General features: G+C 36.3%; 1 protein-coding gene across 2 annotated transcripts in view; it reads left to right on the top strand.

Moving 5' to 3' along the window:
* Mlh1 (DNA mismatch repair ATPase Mlh1) overlaps positions 1-21230 on the top strand; it is a 426615-nt gene that overhangs the window by 318869 nt on the left and 86516 nt on the right. For both annotated transcript variants that reach the window (XM_090408883.1, XM_090408882.1), the window contains exon 11: positions 9623-9837. In XM_090408883.1, the coding sequence (XP_090265009.1) occupies positions 9623-9837 (215 nt within the window). The remainder of the gene's footprint in view (positions 1-9622; positions 9838-21230) is intronic.

The raw sequence follows: 21230 nt of genomic DNA, 5'->3' as shown, positions 1-21230 counted from the left end.
TGGTTGAACAGCGGGAAGGAGTGATGACAAGAGGCCATCCCTGGAAGTTATGAAAGGAAACTGTGAGCAAGAGGGTAAGGAGTGGTTTCTTTGTCTGGAGGGTGGTTGAGCCGTGGAATGCATTGCCTGATGGAGTGGTAGGAGCGAGAACGGTCAGTGAGTTTAAAGAATGGTATGATAGACTTTGTGTTTCTCAGGATGGTACCTCCCCTCGATGAGTCTTGACAGACTTTGTCTTAGGAAGGACCTCCCTCGATGAGTCTTTTGACTCCTTGGAGACCTGAATAATAATAATATTAATAATAATAATCAAGCAAATCAAGGTTAAAACTAAAATGCAAGTAAAGCAGGGTAATAATAATCAAACAGACAGGCTCTTCAAACACTCTCATGAGAATCTTATGTTCATCTATATTACAAACATGGATGTCGGTATTAAACTAGATTACTGCTACTAATGACCCACACACATTAAACTTAGTCTAGACAACTTATGAACATAGATTATCAGTCCAATTTGACTAATATCACACAGGAAATTGTCTCAAGATTTTCTCTCTTCTTTTCTAAACTCTGTCCAATTTACACCTTCGTCACCAATAGATAACACATAAAAAGGAAGATTTGTACATTACCACCTTGTTAGATGATCTCTCGATCCTTCCGGCTGTTCTTTGTTATAGTTTGCCATTCTGTACGATGGATTGCTGCCACGTGCTCCTCCTGAATTCACCATTTGTTTCTTCTGGGCTTACGAACTTTTCACGTTGCCATTTCTAACACAATTTACCTTCAAAGCAATCCTTTGCTGCTTTCTCATCAGTTAGATCCACACCGATGGTCTAAAACTTGAACACTGCTGTCATCTCGTGTTATGCTTTCTTCGACTTGCATCGCTCAGCAATGGGAAACACGTTGCCGTTTTGTCGTCTTCACACGTCGTGTTGGGTATCAGGCATGCTGATCTGCTCGGGAACTTCGAGCAGGAGACCCACGGGGAGGGAACACATGACCTTGGAACACCACAAGAACCAGGAGAAAAAACGTAAAATGCAGCAAAAAAAAAAAGTCCCTCTCAACGATGTGAATCCGTTTTAAACTCCATTATAGCACCCTCTTTCTGCACTCCAAACTTGTCTACGACGCTCTCCCATTTGCTGTCTCCAGCTGACGTCACCTCCTTGCTGTATGCGCATACACGAATTTCTTGTGACTTCCATGAATGCCTACTCATCACTCGTTACGTCATCTTTGGTGGTCAAACTGCAACCTTTGAACTTTCATTCGCACGATGATACATGACTTTATACATGGCATATTTTAACATTGATGTTTTTGACAAATTAAGATTCCATCTATATTAGACAATAACTTTAAACATAGTACAATTTAATATTTATTTCCTTCTTCGATTTCATTTTACTTTAAGATTTAACCTCTTCCTTTATATTTTAATTCCTTTTTAAGCAAAGTTAATATCTGCATCTTCACATATTATGTCTGTTTTGCCAAGAGTACAAGTGTGCTTTTTCTTGATATTGTTCTTCTTGTTAAATCTTGAATGGAACAGCTCTATTCTTGATAGCGCCATCATTCAAGATTAACACGTTTTACCAGACTGTGGAACTATTTTTGATTCACGCCGCCCCTTTTACCAATGACCTTGAAGGTGGTCTTAGACCGAGCTTGTAAACAAAGGAGTTCTTTTACACTTCAATCAGAGCACTGGATTTGTTTAAAAGCATAACATGTGCATAAAGTAAAGATCTTATTTGTGTATCTCCAGTTTTGATATTAAGTTTAATACTGCTTTCTTTCATAATGTAACCCATGTAGATGATGAATAATAATGGAGATAGCATGCATTCTTGTCTCATCTGGTTATATATCAAATCATATTCCTGCACTTCTTTCAGTTCTAATCACTGCTGATACATGCATCTTAAATATAGACTGTGCATAATGTCCCATTTATACAATATAGGGAAAACAGTTCGAACAGCTTTACACTTGGCACCTTGTCACATGCCTTTTATTTGAAAAACTTAAATACAGATCCTTGTTATATTTATCATGATTTTTCTACTATTTGTGTTAAAGTGAAACTATACAACTTCTTTGCTTGAACTCAGTCTCCAAGTTACTCTTTCACGCTATTTTTTAGCCTCTTCTTTAAGTATGTTTGCATAAATCTTGCCTTGAGCACTTATTAGGAAGATTATCTGTAATTCTCACATTCAGTTTTATTTCTCTTTTTATAGGAACTATGAGAACTCTGCTCTAATCATCTGGAATTTTACCTTCTGAATTATGCAGTGTAGTTACTATAAAACTTTTATACCTCCATATTTGAATATTTCTGTTTGAATATCATATACTCTAGCTGCCTTTAGACATTTCTAGTGAAGGCGTCATATGCACTTCTTGATTGCATTCTCCTTGAATATTTTCCATCACTTCTTATCTCAATAATCTTTCAAAGTAATTTCTCCAGATATCCAGAATATCTTTAGTTCTGTATGTCTAGGATTCATTTCGTACCTTTTTTGTTTAGATCTCCAACAAGGACTAAGTTTTCTGTTTTCTTTTTCAGCTGTATTTCCTAAATGCTTCAAAAAAATTCCTCCACTTCTACTTTAATAGAACCGTATGTTGAGACTATAGGCACAAATAAGTACCATTGTCCAATTCTCCATTTTGAAATTTGTCTACATAATCTCTGCTTGAAATCTTATTCCAGTCAAGTTTGTCTCTGTGTTTAGTGTTGAATACTATTGCTACTCATTGCTTTCCCTGATCACTGTTGTCTGAACAGAACATTCTATTTTTATGATTTAGCAGGATCTCACCCATTTTATCCTTCTTCTTCTTCTTAGTATGGGAAGTGACATCCAAAAAGAGGAAGGTCACTAATGGTGTGTCCCAAGGGTCTGTTTTGAGGCCATTGTTGTTTAATTTGTATATAAATTACATTGAAAAGGTTTAAATGGTGATACACAGTTGTTTGCAGATCATGCAAAGTTGGAGAGAGTTATGATAAATAGAACAGATGTAACTGATCAGAACAGATGCTCTTCATGTAATTGGGTGTCAGAACCCCCATTAGCCAGCAAGTTTCAGGGTTCTCTGCAGGGTTTGATATAACAATCCAAGTCCAAATGGGAGAAAAAAAAATAGTGGTAGCAGGATTAGACAAAAGAAAACTTTCATGCTATTGTATTGGCATTTCACTCTACAGAGAAATCCCCCTCCTTCTTGCCACTTCTGCAATGTGGGCAAATGCCTCAGACGTGGGGTTGGACTTCTGTAAGGTAACAACTTTAAATTTGAAAAATAAGAACTGTACATTACAATGAATACCAGCCCCATGTAAATATTGAAGGCGGTGAGAGAAAAGACTAGCCAAAGAATCAAGATACTTACCTCAAAAATTACACTCACTATCACTAACTGATGCTAACTCTGTTGCAAAAAAAACTATCAAAAAGAAGAATGAAATCAGTGAAATTAATGAAAATAGAGAAATAACCACAATCATCACCAGACTAAGGACAGAACATTTTAAAGGCATGAAAATTCAGCTGGACGGTACCAGAAGCTATGAAGTATGCAAGAACTGTCCAGGAGTCGAACTAACACCTGCCCATATCTATTCTTGTCCAGCAATTGCCACTGCTCTACAGAAAATTGACAGTAACCCTACAGAAAAGCTCTTCTCCATCAAAGTTCAAATAACAGATTGCCAAAGCATTTCTACAGGCCCACGGTTATATCTAGAAGTTCTTCAATGGACTCGACAACAACAGCAAATGTAACTTTGCAAGAGGACCTGAATAGATTTCTGAATGGGAAAGAGTGTGGGGATGTCAGCTTAATGTAGCAAAGTGTAAGGTTTAAAATTTTTAACACAAAGATGGGATGCAGAGTATATGATTGGTGGGCAAATTTTAGAGGATGAAAGATCTGGGGGTGATAGTGAACAGGGACTTTGAAATTTCATGGACATTTTGTTAAAATTGTGAGGACAATACAACTGATTATGGGAATGATGTGGAGAACACTAACAGGTAGAAGTAAGGATGTCATGATTCCATTGTACAAGACATTGAGCAGGCTGCATATAGATTACTATGCACAGATTTGGTTATCTTGTTTTCAAAAAACGATGAGTTGTTGGAGAGTGTTCAGACAATTGACTAAGTCAGTCTCTGGAATGTGGAATATAAGGACAGATTGAGAGAATGCAAATTACAGAGCCTAGTTGATAGAATGAAGAGAGGAAACATGATCAAGATGTATAGTTGGTAAGGGGTAATTACCAGATTAATGTGGATGAGATTTTTCATAGAATTTCTGGAGAAAGGGAGGACGAGAGGCTATCCCTGGAAGCTGTTTAAGGAGGGGGGGGGGAGTAGATTTTTTGTGTGGAAAGAGTGGTGGGTGATTGGAATGCAATTCCTGAGAATGTGGTGAGTGCAGACAGTGAATGCATTTAAGTCAAGGTATGATGAGCTGTACATGTGAAAATGGGACCTCTCACAATGAGTCTCATCATGATTTTAAAGAGGTCTGTTGACAATAATAACATTTGTACTGAATGTATCACTGAAGTAATTCTTATTGATATAGCAGCATTTATCCATCATTACACTCTAAGTTCTCATCCCTTATCCTTATCCATAGATACTTTGCAAAGTGATGTATCACTTTGCAAAGTATCTATCAACACATCAAAAACTGACTTTTGGAAAAGCTGAACAAAGAAAACTAACACTTTAGCTCAATGACAGTCGTGCCCTTTGCTCTTTTGCCAAAGCAATTGGCTAGAACTTTTGTCCAACACACACACGCGCACACACAGAGAGAGAACCCCTATTGTTGCACTTGGATGGTTAGTTGGTTCATACCACTTGAATCATTGCCACTAAAAAAAAAACAGTTCCTGCTTTCTTTTTTTTTTTTAATTTTTCCTCAGATGTACTTCTGCCATTCTGTCCAGTCTTAATTCATTTCCCCTTCCACTTTGACTACTCTCTCCAGAAAGAGATCAGAAAAATCATGTCTAGATTGGACATTAGAAAGCCTGATGGCATTTTCTGATTGTTTTGAAAGTTTTATACTCTCTGTTGACTCCTGTTCTATAGTGCTATGTTATGTTCTCTTACTCTATTGTTATCCATCCTGAATTCTGAAAATTAGTCCATATTCAACACATTCCTAAGAAGGGTGACAAACATCTACTTTTTTTATAGATCCATCCATTTTCTCTTTTCTTGTATATTCAGAGGTAGTCGACCACTTCAGTTTCCTTGCTGAGACTGATGTGAAGTCATCGGACTCTACATACAAGTAGCCTAGTTGTTGAAGATACATTTAAATGAAGTAAAAAATTGGACCTTCATCTTAAGTGCATTATATAAACGTTTTTTTCACTAGGTTACAAAGTATAGTTTACTTTGTAAGTGAAAAAAACGTTTTTACAATTTTCCACTATTGTTCTATTTTTGTATTTAGCATTCTTTCAAAGTAATTACTCCAAATGCATACAATATTTTTATTTTCAGATTTTATGAAATTCTTATCACTCTTATCATCTCCAATTCCTTTTACTCTTCCCTTTTCTGAGCTTTTTCAATAGCCTCCATATCATTTTCCTTCTGGATATTTATTTTCTCTATTCTTATCTGAATTTTCCCATGATTTTTGTTTAGACTTTTCTTAATATGTTGCTTTGCTTTTTTACATTTTTTTTCTCTATATTTGCTCATAGCACATGCTAACTTGCTTGTTAGGTAATTTCAATATGCTGTCTTCTTTTTCATGACTACCTCTTCAACTTCTGAGTGCACCCTGGAGTTCTGATTTTTCTTTCTTTGCAGACAAATTCACATGCTTGTCTGGCTGAATCAATCATTTTTTTTCACATTGAGCTTCCAAGGTTGTTTTTTAATGCTTTCTTTCATTTTTTTCTGCAGTAACATTTTTATATATTAGTGCTGTTTGACTGATTCTTTTTTAAAAAATTCTTGCGCTATTCCTTGTCTTGAACAGAAACATGGGCAGGTATGTATCATTATTATTAGCTTTGCTCTTTTCTCTAAATTTTCCCCAAACATTTCTATGTTTAGTATTCATTTCCCACTCTGTCATTTACTATGCATTTCCTTTTTCTTTATCTCAGCCAGGACTTAAGAAATATGCTCTTCCACTTGCTCATGGTGAGTAGATTTTGCCAGCTGATGGGTTAGCTGTTAAGAGGACAAATCAGAATATTTTTTATTTAATAAAAAAATAACTTTCTAATCAAAATATTTTTTAGCTTTAAGAAAACAGAAAAATATACATAATATAATGGACCATTCCAGTACATAAAAAATGAATCTAAAAATTATATTTTCCAAAAACGAACAAAAAATCAATGTTGTTTTCACTGTTCTTCTCATTGTTAATATTTATTGATCTCTCTTCTTGGATGGGTCTCATATAAAGGAATTGTTGTCCAAACAGTGATATAGCACCAGTAATCACTTTATGGATTGACTTGTTCTGGAAAGTTGTAAATCTTTAATATTTGAAATGATTTCAGTTTTATTTTTAAAATCAGAAAATAAAGATTCTGCTGCTGCAAGAAATGATTCTTTTATTAACTCTCAATGAGTAAAAGGCTTTTTTGCTTTTGTTAATAAATGACACACTTTCAAAGATGCAATAGTGGCTGATATTGGTTTATTTATTACTTTCGAAATCATATTTTGTTGTCCAAAAAGTCCTGCCTTTAAATTTATAATTTTTGATTCAAGTATTTTGGAATTTTTGGGAAAATCTTCATCACATTTTGCATGTAGCGATCGAAAATGTCTCTCAATATTACTTTTTTTTGGAATTTCTACAGATGAATTACAAATCAAACAACACTTTCCATTTACCATTGTAAAGAAATAATCCGTTTCCCATTCCTTGTGAAAATGATACGTCTTCAATTTCTTTGATACACTCATGATTATCCTCAAATTAAAAGAAATTACTTTTAAATATTTTATTAAAAAAAAAAATGTTTATAACTTATCAATTAGCGAACAAAATAATGGTAAATCCAACGATAAATTTAGAGCAACTGAAACGCAACTGAAATTCTAACAGTGGGTAGTAGGAAGTGTGTGATGTAGTTACGAGTAAACACGATTATAAATGTAACGCATACGATTAACTATCGACTTATTGATCTCCTCTTGACTTATATTGGGACATATAATTAAAAAATAGTGACAGTTGATTTTGGGAGGGTGTGTTATGTTTTAGTCGTAGCAAGTAGGAATTTGCATAATTTGTTAAGCCCTGATGTCAGCTGCCTCCTGTAGTGATTCGAATAACTCCACTTCTTTCTTAGTAGAACTTTCGAATTCCTCATTTTGATATGGAATTGGAGTTTTGTTCCAGCATTTGACTTTTTTGGTGTTTGCCCTGGTTCTCTGACAAACTTAGCACGAGGCCTTGTTTATCTGCGATACTCCAGCTTTCATGACATTCCTTGTGCCGTCATTTTGCTGTATTATGTACTGGTTTAAGCCAGTATATAATACAGTTTAGTCGACTAAATCCAAAATTTTCAACTTATCTTCATTTTTTCTGTATCCACATGTGGATACAGAAAATTTTAATTTTAACTATTAATTTCTTTTCTATGGCATAAGTAAATAAATGTTTTAGAATTCTATTTCTTTGTATTGTTTATTAAAACGTTTTTGATATGCATAAAGATTTGTTTTTGTTTCTATATGAATAAAGTAAATGCATTCTGTGAAATTATTAGAAGTTGAATTCTAAGCAGTAACTTAATTTATGATAGTGCAGTTCTTGAAGACTAGCTTATACAATTTGTTTATAACATAATTCTTTAAAAAGAAAATAATAGTCTAACATTTATGTTAACAAAGCATAATTAGCCAAAATTAACTCATACAAAATTGATTGACATTGATTTTCCAGTATGATTCATGTTGAAAGTTTATTTTTCACTTGGTTAGACTATAATAAATTTAGTTTAATCCTTTATCAAAGTGTGAGCAAACAAAGTTTGCGCCTGAAAGTATCTTCGGGACTGGGGAAAGGTAGTACAACACCAGGTAACTCGTTGCAAAGGTGGACCAAGCTAACATCACTCCTATCTCAGTATCTCCCATAATGCCAAACACATCTCCTTGCGGATATGTATAATGTTATGCATTAAGGGGAGGGCCACTACCCAGACTAGTTTCGATCTTTATTGAGGTCTCTTCAGTGGGAGCCAGGCCCAGACGTGGAGATACCAGGCAGAAGCAATAGCAGGGTCATCTCTACCTATAGGAGTTGCCAAAAGGTGTGCCACCTTTTTATTAAATTACTCTGGATTTAGAGAAAGATGTTGAAAGTTTATTTTTCATTTGGTTAGACTATAATAAATTTAGTTTAATCCTTTATCCAAGTGTGTGTGCAAACAAAGTTTGTGCCTGAAAGTATTTTCAGGCCTGAAGTATCTCCAGTCCTGAAGATACTTTTAGGCGCAAACTTTGTTTGCACACACTTGGATAAAGGATTAAACTAAATTTATTATAGTCTAACCAAGTGAAAAATAAACTTTCAACATCTTTCTCTAAATCCAGAGTAATTTATTAAAAAGGTGGCACACTTTTGGCAACTCCTATAGGTAGAGATGACCTTGCTATTGCTTCTGCCTGGTATCTCCACGTCTGGGCCTGGCTCCCACTGAAGAGACCTCAATAAAGATCGAAACTACTCTGGGTAGTGGCCCTCCCCTTAATGCATAACATTATCCATATCCACAAGGAGATGTTTTGCATTATGGGAGATACTGAGATAGGAGTGATGTTAGCTTGGTCCACCTTTGCAACGAGTTGCCTGGTGTTGTACTACCTTACCCCAGTTCTGAAGATACTTTCAGGTGCAAACTTTGTTTGCTCACACTTGGATAAAGGATTAGACTAAATTTATTATAGTATGATTCATATTTATATATGGTTAATGATTTCAAATACTTGCCACACTCATCAGTAACTGCAAAGTTTTTGTTCATAATAATAACCCTTTTCTTACTTTTGGCAACACTGTCTCTGAGATGCAGCTGGGAATGTGAGTTAATCCTACCAAGTACTCTCTTGGGTGTGAAGAATTATCATATCTCATAATGGAAGGAGTTGATGGGGTGTGCTTCTTATCTATTTCAACTCTATCATTCACTTCACATGTTTTCACCATGGAGGTGTCTAATAATAATAATGCTTTAGTGGATGCATGTACACCATAGCCAGCAGGGGAGAGGTTAAACAAATACACCACCAAAGTTTGTTAATTTCCTTGGAAAGTCTGTACTCATAAAATGAAGAATGGTTTACATTTCTACTTATTCTCAAATGTTGCAGTTGCAACTTTATCACATTTGAGATACTCTAATAATAAAATTCTATAAAAATGTTTTTTTTTTTTTTTTTTTTTTTTTTACAAACTCTTCTCAAAAACTGAGATCATAGATTTAATCCAGTAACATGGTTCAATTATTTTTTTTTTTTGAGAGATGTTTGTGTATGTGTTATTTAGATTTCATGCATTGTATTTTACCATATTTTAGACCTTTCTGCCTGGTGTATCTACTTCTGGAGCTATTACACAATTAAATTCATCTCCTAAGAAAGATAAAGAAGGAAGAGTTTATGATCATCATATGGTTAGAACAGATAGCAAAGATCAAAAATTAGATGTTTTTTTCCATCAAGGAAATCCAGGATGGCAAAAGAACAATGAAGAAAGAGTTGAAATGGAAGTTGATAAAAATTCCGAAAACAGGTAATTCTTAAAACTTAACTACACAAAATTACCATTCAGAAAAGAAAAAAAACATGAAAAAAGAAGTAGGAATTTTGTCAACTTCTTTACGAGTGTAATGCAGTCAACTGTATTATAATGTATTCTCTCGTCCTATAACAAACTAGCAAAAAAAAAAAAAAAAAAAAAAAAAAAAAACACGTCATCGATGCCATGCTAAATGCAATTCACTGTAGCAAATTATCTACTATAACACACTGTTTTCTAAATATGTTCTCTAAAATCTTCTTGTTGATTATTCTTGTTATCTATGAGATTCTTTATTCTCCGTGTCTATAACTTAAATGAATCGATTCATTCCCCCCCCCCCCCAATATTCTGGATGTTACTGGTTTATTCATATTTATGAATTTAGGGACACAAAACACACGTGTTGAAAAGATTATTTTACTGATTAATAATAAAATAATAACTTGACGTTTCGACCCCTGTATTGAGGTCATCATCAGAAGGATACATGTGTATAAGAACCAAACACACTTGTTGAAAAGATTATTTTACTGATTAATAATAAAATAATAACTTGACGTTTCGACCCCTGTATTGAGGTCATCATCAGAAGGATACATGTGTATAAGAACCAAACTACATGCTGTTGCACTCTATACAGGTAAATTACATCTATGTTGTTAACTAATCTTTTTTCTTAGCCTGCCCTCTAGTGATAAAAAAAAAATAAAAAACTACAATAAACTCTGCTAAAGTCCTCACATACTAGGATTCTTCTGGAATTATACAGTTCATGTTGTTATATTACGATTATCTTCTGGATTTGTACAGTAGGGTTGCTATTGACTGTTCAGGGAAAAAAAAAAAAAAAAAAAAAAACACTTCACCAAGTCTTCTTGTATTGAGATTTTTCTTTGTGGTTGCAGGTGGGTCCTCCACATTCTTGGAATGGTTAGACCATCATTTTTATTCAGATTCGGATCGGATCATGCTTGAGCATTTCACATGCTTCCTTGAATTTCTGCTCGAACCAGGTTTTGGTGCGGTGTAGGGACTTGGTACCTTTCCAATCAATTCTGTGGTATGTTTGGAGTGCGTGATCAGAAAGGCTGGTTTTTCCAAAATGGAGATATTTTATGTGTCGTTTGTGTTCATCCTTCCTGATTGGGATGGTTCGCCCTGTTTCCCCTATGTAACATACCACAGAATTGATTGGAAAGGCACCAAGTCCCTACACCACACCAAAACCTGGTTCGAGCGGAAATTCAAGGAAGCATGTGAAATGCTCAAACATGATTCGAATCTGAATAGAAATGATGGTCTAACCATTCCAAGAATGTGGAGGACCCATCTGCAACCTTCATAGCAACCACAAAGAAAAATCTCAATACAAGAAGATTTGGTGAAGTTGGTTTTTTCTTTTTTTTTTTCTTTTTTTTTTTCTGAACATTCAATAGCAACCTTACTGTACAAATCCAGAAAATAATCGTAATATAACAATATGAACTGTATAATTCCAGAAGAATCCTAATATGTGAGGACTTTAGCAGAGTTATTGTAGTTTTTTTTTTTTTTTATCACTAAGAAAAAAGATTAGTTAACAACGTAGATGTAATTTACCTGTATAGAGTGCAACAGCATGTAGCTTGGTTCTTATACACATGTATCCTTCTGATGATGACCTCAATACAGGGGTCGAAACGTCAAGTTATTATTTTATTATTAAATCAGTAAATTAATCTTTTCAACACGTGTGTTTTGTGTCCCTAAATTCATAAATATGAATGCTGATCATCGTGTAACCTTAAAAGAAAGAGTTACTGGTTTATGTTATTTCTTGCATGTTTGAATGAATGGTCCACTCGCACAGGCAGATACATTCACAGACTTTCCCACCACCACTCCTCTCAACAGTATGGCATCATTAAAGCTCAACTAATTGAGCCTACAATCGTTGTTCCAGTGGAACTTCTCTTTCAACAGAATTCAACCACAATGCCTTCCTATCTATTGGCTACAGTGTTTACAGAATTGAAAAATATAATCGATCCTTGGCCATCCCTTTTGAAGGATTTCAGAAATGCCATCACCATCCCCTGTGTCCGGAGTAAACCGGGAAAAAAAAAAATAGCCACGTCTTTAAAAAAAAGTACAACCTCTACACTACTTTTAAGCTCCACTGGAAACTTGCTATCCTTATCCGTTCTACCAAAAATCAACTCCCTCCTCTCTCAGTGCCTGAAGTATATAAAGTATCATGTTCCTGCAAGTTGACATACTTTGGACATACAAGTAGATCAGCCACCATCCATTTAGATGAACACAAAACTTACATCCACATTCACGATAGTCAATCTGATCTTGCAGACCATGTATTGGATACTACTCACAGGATCCTGATCCTCAAGAACATTGGTTCCCAAACTTTTTCCACTTATGTACCCCTTTTAAACCCATTTCTATAAATTGTACCCCTTGTTTTTAAATACTGACATTTATTGTTCCATAGCTAACATTTTACATTTTGTTTACTTTACTTGTTTTTCTGCCATTACTGATTATTTTCCGTGTACCCCTTAACGGCCCAGCACTTACCCCGGGGTTACTTATACCACTGGTTGAGAACCGATGCTCCAGAAGAAAACTAACATGCTCCATCACAGTAAATTTAAAAAAGAAAGGTTGTTTTTGAAATCTGCAGCAGCACTCAGAAATCAACTGAATTTAAACAAATGCAGATGCAAAACTCTTCCCAAAATTTGGGAAGATTTTTGAAGATTCATAGCCATGTGTTTCATTGAATATTGTCTTGTTTTTGTGTTACAAGTGTTATTTTTTTTTCAAGTTTGATAATCAGCTGTAGCTTTCAACCATATAGTTTTATCTCCCTTGATCATAAATACCTCCAGAAATTGGCAGAAGCTGTGTAATATTGCAATTTTATTTTCTGAAGAGAAACAACGTTTGTTTTGTAACACAGTCTGGCTCCCACAAATATTATTCAATAACTAATCATCCACTCTGACTGGAAGCATCTATTAGCGATACTTTTTTTTTTTTTAATGGAAGAAGCATATGACATTGCCTGGAGATTTGGAATATTGAAAGATCTATACAACCCTCGTCTGAGAGGAAATCTCTTTCTCTTCATCAAGCAGTCATTACTCACAGTTTGAGAAACAACTTCCTACAACTGTGAGTAATGACCTCTGTAGATGACTTCCATCTTATGTCATTCATGTAACATCAGGATCACAGAAAGACATTTGCAGCAAGCCGTTGGCCACCTTTCGAAATGGGTGCTTCAAGTGGGTTCAGATTTTTATTTCATTTGGGTACGTTTTTGCTGTAGACAGGTTTTTTCATTTCTTCCCAGAACTCATACTGGAGTGAACTTTAATCCCAGTTGCACTGGAAACCAAGTTCTTGTAAACTCATATTTGACAAGAAACTCAGTTTCTTCCCTTACATACATCAGTTGAGAGATAATCACCATAAAGCAATGAACATTCTTCACATCCTGTCTTCCACCTCTTACGGTGGTGAGAAAATTCTTTACTTTGATTGTACCAAGTACTGGTTAGATCAAAACTTGATTATGGGTCTCAAGAGTCTGTGCTTCTAGAGTGAGTACGTGGTGATTGTTAGACCCTACTCCTGTTAAGTCATAAGAATTACAACTGAAGCATGCCTGTTTTCATGATTCCTAGTCTGAATATTGAGCCAAATAACCCACTCTTGTCACTTTGATGTCAACAGCTGTCTCTACTACATAATATAAAAATAAAATTCCCACCAGATCATTCCATGTGATTGACTGTTTTTTGCCCACATCTGTATGACGCCCATCAGACTGCTATAAGACTGATGGTAGTCTGATAGGTGTCATACATCACACTACCATAAGACTTTTCGGTTTGCAAATAAAGCTCTCTTGATATTAGGGTAGACAACATACCATAGACACCACTATCACTACTTGCATGGCATTCATACCTGCAGCTTTTATTTTTGCAGGCTACCCAAACATTCTGCCCTTCCTATTGTCAACCAGTAGCTCTTTCCAGCATATAGAAAGGAATACTCCAATTTTATGCCTGCCTACACAGATGGTTCAAAATCATAGAATCTAGTGAGATCTTTTGTCGTCTTCCCAGATGACATAATATCTACTTAGAACCCATTGGAATGTAACAAGTTCACTGCTGAGCTTTATACAGTAGAGCTTGATTTAAACTACATGAGACTGCAGTGCTACCAAAGGTGCATTATATATATAGATTCATGATTAACAGTAGGTCATCAGACATAAACCTTTAACCCGATGGTAATCATCATCACGGAATATAGTAACCAATAACCGCCAGTCTGGCTGGCCGAGTGGTTAGTGTATCTGCTCTCCAGCCAAAAGGCTGCGGGTTCGAATCCCGTCGTGGGCATGGATGTTTGTGATTGTCTGTGGAAATAGTAGTGGCGGTGGTCGGTGTTGGTGTAGTTGTGGATGAGTGGTGGAGACGGAGCTGTAGAGCAGGTGCCCTCCCTCGATGAGTCGTTGGACTCTCTGGAGGTATCGTGTAATAATAATAATAATAATAATAATATTGAAAGTTTATTTTTCACTTGTTTAGACTATAATAATTTTAGTTTAATCCTTTATCCAAGTGTGAGCAAACAAAGTTTGCACCTGAAAATATCTTCAGTACTGTGTTAAGGTAGTACAACACTAGGCAACTCGTAGCAAAGGTGGAGCAAGCTAACTTGCTCCACCTTTGCTACGAGTTGCCTAACTTGCTGACCCTTTTAACATTGACCTTGAAGGTGGTCACGTACAGAGCCCGTAAACAAAAGTTTCTTATTCACTTAGTCAGAGCAATAATATAAAGTGTCCGGTGACAAAGCATTACCGTTGTTTTTACCATTTTTGGACATTCTTTGTTTACAAAGTTTGAGCAAGTTAATTCCCATCGAATTATTTACATAGACTTTTAGCATTCTTTGTACAGAGACATACAAGGTTATTTTTAACACAATCTTTTGAGATGTGACCTCTGTAAAAGTCTATGTAAAGCGCTTGTAAAATTCTTAAGCTACATCGAATTTTACACGGTCACTATTTTATTCACATTCATAATTGGTTTGAGTCCTATATAGTCAGGCAAATTTTCAGATTCATCAAGTGGCACCCTCATTTTTAAATATCTACAGAACTTGGTAATTATATAAGAAGATGTGTATATATATATATCTGTTAGATAAATTTAATGACTAGAAGCCGAAGTTTGACTAGAAGCAAACAAAGTTTGTTTGCTTACACTTGAATTAAGGATAAAACCAAGAATATAATTTCTTGGCATCTTTAATTTATAATATAACCAAGTGGAAAAACTTCCAACATCTATCTCTAATCCAGAGTATCTTAACAATAGGGTGTGACACATTTTGGCTACTCGTATATGGAAATATGACTTCTGCATTACTTCAACCTTGGAATCACTTCTGGGTCTGGCTCCCACTGAGGAGACCTCAATAAAGGTCTCCTCAGTGGGAGCTGTGTATAAGGATATGTGCATTGCATCATAGGATACTAAGGCAAGTTATGTGAAGTCATTAGCTTCTACATATGTGTTGTCCAGTCCTGAAATTACTTCAGGCACAAACTTTGTTTGCTTACACTTTGATAAAGGATTAAACCAAGAATATAATTTCTTGGCATCTTTAATTTATAGTATAACCATATAATGGAAAAACTTCCAACAACTCAAAAGATAATTGCACTGCTGAAATGAACTTTAACATGTAAAGATGAAGATGTTGTTTTTCCTCTTTACAAGGCCTTGATAGGACTTCACTTGGACTATTGTGCACAGATCTGTTCTCCCAGTTTCCATTGTGATTCTCATACAGTGGAGAGAGTGTTAAGAATGTTATCAGGATTGTAGAATACTGATTATGAAGCCAGATTAAGAATTTGTAGACTTCAGACGCTATCAAACAGTAGGATGAGGTGTGATATGATTGAGATGGGTGATATGATGTACAAACTTCTGAAAGGGTCATATAGGATTTAAGTTGATGGAATTTTTCATTTTATGGAGAGTGGGGTAAGGACAAGAGAGAATCCTTGGAAGCTGAGAATGAATGCCACTAAAAAGGTGGTGTGGGCTAGATTTTTCTCTTGCAGGGTGGTGCATGATTGGATGTGGTGCATGTAGGCAGTATGAATATATTCAAGAATAAGTGTGATGACTGGTGCATGTAAGATGTGGCCTTCCTCGAAGAGTCCCAGACTTCCTGAAGGTCTCTCTTAATAATAATAATAATATTTCCACTCACTGTTTTAATCGAGTCAAAATATGTCATTTGGATGTGGATCTGAACTAGCAGAGCTAGCAGATAATTGGTCCTATCTTGTAGATGGCCGATTTAGTATAGCTGAAGCAAATTTTTCATTATGGCATGCTTCTCTTTGTTCTGTAGCTGATTTTACAATCTTCTTTGGTTTAGAGCATAGGTTCCCAAACTTTTTCGGGCCACCGCCCACTTTGCAAGACATAAATTTTGTAACGCCCCCATTATAACATAATAAATTTTTTAAGTATATAAAAAATAGAAGTTAAAATATCCTGTATGACACATTCGATTTTTTATTTTGCACGCAGGCGCATTTTGTTCGTCTGACCACGACATTGTCCGAATAATTATAAATAATAATTAATAAATAAAATAATTACACAAGATATAAACAACAAACCTACAAAACATAACCACAGAAAACAGTATAATAAGTTTCGAATAATATTTGCTTTGTTTTTCCCCTCTAGTTAGCAATATAAGTTAGTACTTCTCGTAGATAGGCTTATACGTTGGTTATGCATTTCTAAATAACTTAGGGAATTGAAACAACGTAGATCCGAATATAAATTAAATAATACTTGAATAGATATTTCCGATATTTCGGCAATGTCTCATTGCCATTTTCTAAAGGAACTTACACAAGGCAGGAGCACAACAGGCTCTAACAATATAGTAACTGGATATGAAGATATGAAGCTATCTTTCTCCTAGAAGTCCTGATGGTGCCCTCTGGCGGGCTAAGTAGGCATTCTTGGCCGTTGGGCTGAAGGTCTGCTGATGTATGCCTCCCAAATTTGGGGCAGTTGCATACAACCAAATTTGTTGAGGTTTGGAGAGTTTCTTAGGGCAGAGGCTGATTCCATAAATAATCTTTCGAATTTATATTTGCTCCGGTGTATTATTGTTGCTTTCTTCCACCGTATTCTGTGGCGAGTATCCAGAGCATGGTCTGCAAGACCAGAATGGCTATACTTGTAAAACCGGATGTAGTCCTTGTGTTCAGAAATTCTGATATTCGCTGTCCTGCCTGTTTGGCCAAAGTACGACAGTTTACAACTGCAAGGGACCTGGTATACACCAGGTAGGTCTAGGGGAAGTGGTTGGTCTTTGGTAGAGCAGATAAGGGATGCCAATTTTCTGTAAGGCCTGTAACAGGAGGTGAGGTCATGTTTTTTTAGAATTTTGGTAATTTTTTCTGAGGTGCCTCGGATGTAGGGAATGATGATGGATTTAGAGTAATCTTTTTTGTGGAGGGGGGCTGTGGTTTGTAGGTTTTTAAATATTTTTTGGATTTTGGGGGGGGGGGGGTTGCCATTGGCTGAGAAAGTGTTTAGGATGTGATTTAGTTCAGTGTTAAGGGCTATGTCGTTAGAACAGATTAGTTTAGCCCTGTTGTATAGTGTTTTTACCACTCCATATTGTTGTGAGGGGGGGGGGTGAGATTGTTGGTGGATGTATCTGCCTGTATGAGGAACTGTAAGAGGAACTTTCGTGCACTTTGAATCAAGAACTGTGGACAATTTTACATGACGTCTCGTGTACCTCCGCAGACAAAGAGTTTGAAAAGATACGAAGCCGACAGATGAAGAAATTCGATAAATTAATAAAAAAGAATTCCACCGTCAATCCAGAACTAGCTACCAACACCCTAATCAACCTTTCTTCAGTCACCCTGAAGCCTGAAGCTCTCAACGTGCTTTCACGTGGCCACAACTTCGCCATTGCTCCCAAAAAAATACCAAGTGAGGATATTATGATCCAGATTGAAAGAGGAATCCGCCACCTTCCACATCAAATCGCCAACAGTGTAAGACTGGATGTAGCTTGTGTCCTTTCCATAGCAAAACCACCCAAAACCAATATATCCAACAAGGAATTTGAAGCCCTACAGGAATTGAGAAATAATAAAGAATTAGTTATCACCAAAGCGGATAAAGGAAATGCAACTGTAGTACTTAACCAAAAGGACTACAAAGGTAAGCTGAATGCTCTCCTATTAGATCGGGCTACTTACCTCCCTATCAATTACAATCCCACCAACTCACAAATTAGAAAACTTCACAGCCTCCTTAAGAAAGTCACATCTTGGCCTGTAGAAGTTACCAACAGATTAAAACCGTTTAACTCTATACCCTCCCGTATTTACGGACTCCCAAAAATACATAAAGAAAATGTGCCATTACGTCCCATAGTGGATGGCATTGATTCCCCAACATACAAATTAGCTAAATATTTAGCCAAAGAGCTCACACACTATACTGGCAACACACCATCACACATAAAAAACTCAGCCCACTTCAAAGCCAGCATAGAAAACCTTACACTCCAACATAATGACATAATGGTCAGCTTCGACGTCTCCTCCTTATTCACCAATGTCCCACTCAAGGAAACTTTAGAGCTAATCCAAGCTAAATTTTCTCCCGATATCTCAGCCCTGTTTCAGTTCACAATGAACTCAGGCTATTTCGTTTGGCAGGGAAAATTCTACAAACAAATAGAGGGGACAGCCATGGGCTCACCACTCTCCCCACCCTTAGCCAATTTCTTTATGGAGACCTTTGAGGAAAAAGCCTTAGCCTCTGCCCCACAAAAACCAACCATATGGCTTCGCTACGTTGATGATGTGTTCGCTATTTGGCCACATGGCTCTGAAACACTCCTCTCCTTCCTCACACACTTAAACAACCAACACGCCAGAATCACGTTCACCCTGGAAAAAGAGGAAAACAACTGCCTCCCCTTCCTAGACACACTAGTCACCCGCCAGCCTGATGGAACTTTGGTTTTCTCAGTTTACAGAAAACCCACCCATACAGGCAGATACATCCACCAACAATCTCACCCCCCCCCCCCTCACAACAATATGGAGTGGTAAAAACACTATACAACAGGGCTAAACTAATCTGTTCTAACGACATAGCCCTTAACACTGAACTAAATCACATCCTAAACACTTTCTCAGCCAATGGCTACCCCCCCCCCAAAAAAAAAATCCAAAAAGTATTAAAACCTACAAACCACAGCCCCCCTCCTCCCCCCTCCACAAAAAAGATTACTCTAAATCCATCATCATTCCCTACATCTGAGGCACCTCAGAAAAAATTACCAAAATTCTAAAAAAACATGACCTCACCTCCTGTTACAGGCCTTACAGAAAATTGGCATCCCTTATCCCTCTACCAAAGACCAACCACTTCCCCTAGACCTACCTGGTGTATACCAGGTCCCCTGCAGTTGTAAACTGTCGTACTTTGGCCAAACAGGCAGGACAGCGAATATCAGAATTTCTGAACACAAGGACTACATCCGGTTTTACAAGTATAGCCATTCTGGTCTTGCAGACCATGCTCTGGATACTCGCCACAGAATACGGTGGAAGAAAGCAACAATAATACACCGGAGCAAATATAAATTCGAAAGATTATTTATGGAATCAGCCTCTGCCCTAAGAAACTCTCCAAACCTCAACAAATTTGGTTGTATGCGACTGCCCCAAATTTGGGAGGCATACATCAGCAGACCTTCAGCCCAACGGCCAAGAATGCCTACTTAGCCCGCCAGAGGGCACCATCAGGACTTCTAGGAGAAAGATAGCTTCATATCTTCATATCCAGTTACTATATTGTTAGAGCCTGTTGTGCTCCTGGCTTGTGTAAGTTCCTTTAGAAAATGGCAATGAGACATTGCCGAAATATCGGAAATATCTATTCAAGTATTATTTAATTTATATTCGGATCTACGTTGTTTCAATTCCCTAAGTTATTTAGAAATAAAATATAAGTTAGTACTAACTAGGCTAACTAAAATTTACGATTTTATTTCTTTCTTGCCATTATTATTTTTACTCGTAATATTAAATTATATAAAATTGGGGTTATTTTTGTACAAATCAATTAGAAAAGTGGTTTTATACCCCCCCCAGAAGACTTCAGCGCCCACTGGGGGGGGGCGGTACTGCCTACTTTGGGAACCTATGGTTTAGAGGCATTTAATCAAGCTTTATAGACAAAAAAAAAAGCCTCAGTTTTTTTGTCTTTGTGCTAAAATGATGTTTTATTTATTTTTTTTTTTTATTTTTTTGCTCACAATTGTTTCAAACAATTTTTTTTTTCTTATCCAGAACAACAAAAGAAAAATAATTATACTTGAAATTTTTCAAACTTGTCCAACAGAAATTGAGTTGTCAAAAATGAGGTGGTGATGCTAGCTAGTTACTCAGCACTGAAGCAGGACTAGTCAACTGGGAGGGGTCTGATGACATATTTCTTCCATAACTAATTTTTGTGACAAACATGCAATCAAGTTTACTCCATGTTGAATATTTGGAGATAGTATAGATAGATTTTTTTACATAAGAGTGATATCCCCCCCCCTCCCCTTATATACACACACACACTCCATTTCCACAATACAGAGGAAATGGTGGAAACAGAACATAAAGGATATAGCAGGAAATATTATTATTATTGACATCAGACCTCTGTGGAGTCCAAAGAGTTTTTTTCAGGAGATACTCTCACAAAAGGATCACTGAATTGTATCCTAATCCCATTCACAGTTTCAACAACTCACAACTTGTGCAGGCAATGCATATCACCCACCATTCAAAGAACTTACTCCTCACTCCCTCCTTATACAGCTTTCAGGGATAGTCTTGATGTCATCTTGTTCTACCCATCTCCCTCTACTCTACAAACAAATTTCCTCCACATCAATCTGATAACAGTCTCTCCCTCACAACTTTGTATTTCCTCAATTTATTTTATTCACAAAGTTTAGCAAATTGCATTACCTTAGTCTGTCGTTATATCCAACATTCCAGGGATTGATACTGCCTTAATGAAATTTCTCCAGAGCCTACCCAAGATATCCTTATGATAAATAGGTCACTAGATCTGAACTCAGTAGTCCATATATGGTCTGTTCAAGGCTGTGTCCATAATCTCTTTGCTGAATGTAGATCATCCTCATCATTCCGATAATCTCTTGTGATGTCCTCTTGATTCTGGTGCCAGTTGGGACTTTGACTAATAGGAAAACAGAAGTAG

The sequence above is a fragment of the Typopeltis vanoorti genome, chromosome 19 (genome assembly GCF_054136105.1).
Source record: "Typopeltis vanoorti isolate ZY-2024b chromosome 19, IOZ_Tvanoo_1.0, whole genome shotgun sequence".
In the NCBI taxonomy this organism is placed as follows: domain Eukaryota; kingdom Metazoa; phylum Arthropoda; class Arachnida; order Uropygi; family Thelyphonidae; genus Typopeltis; species Typopeltis vanoorti.
The sequence above is the reverse complement of the archived record's forward strand: the minus strand, read 5'-3'. Positions and strand labels throughout refer to the sequence as shown.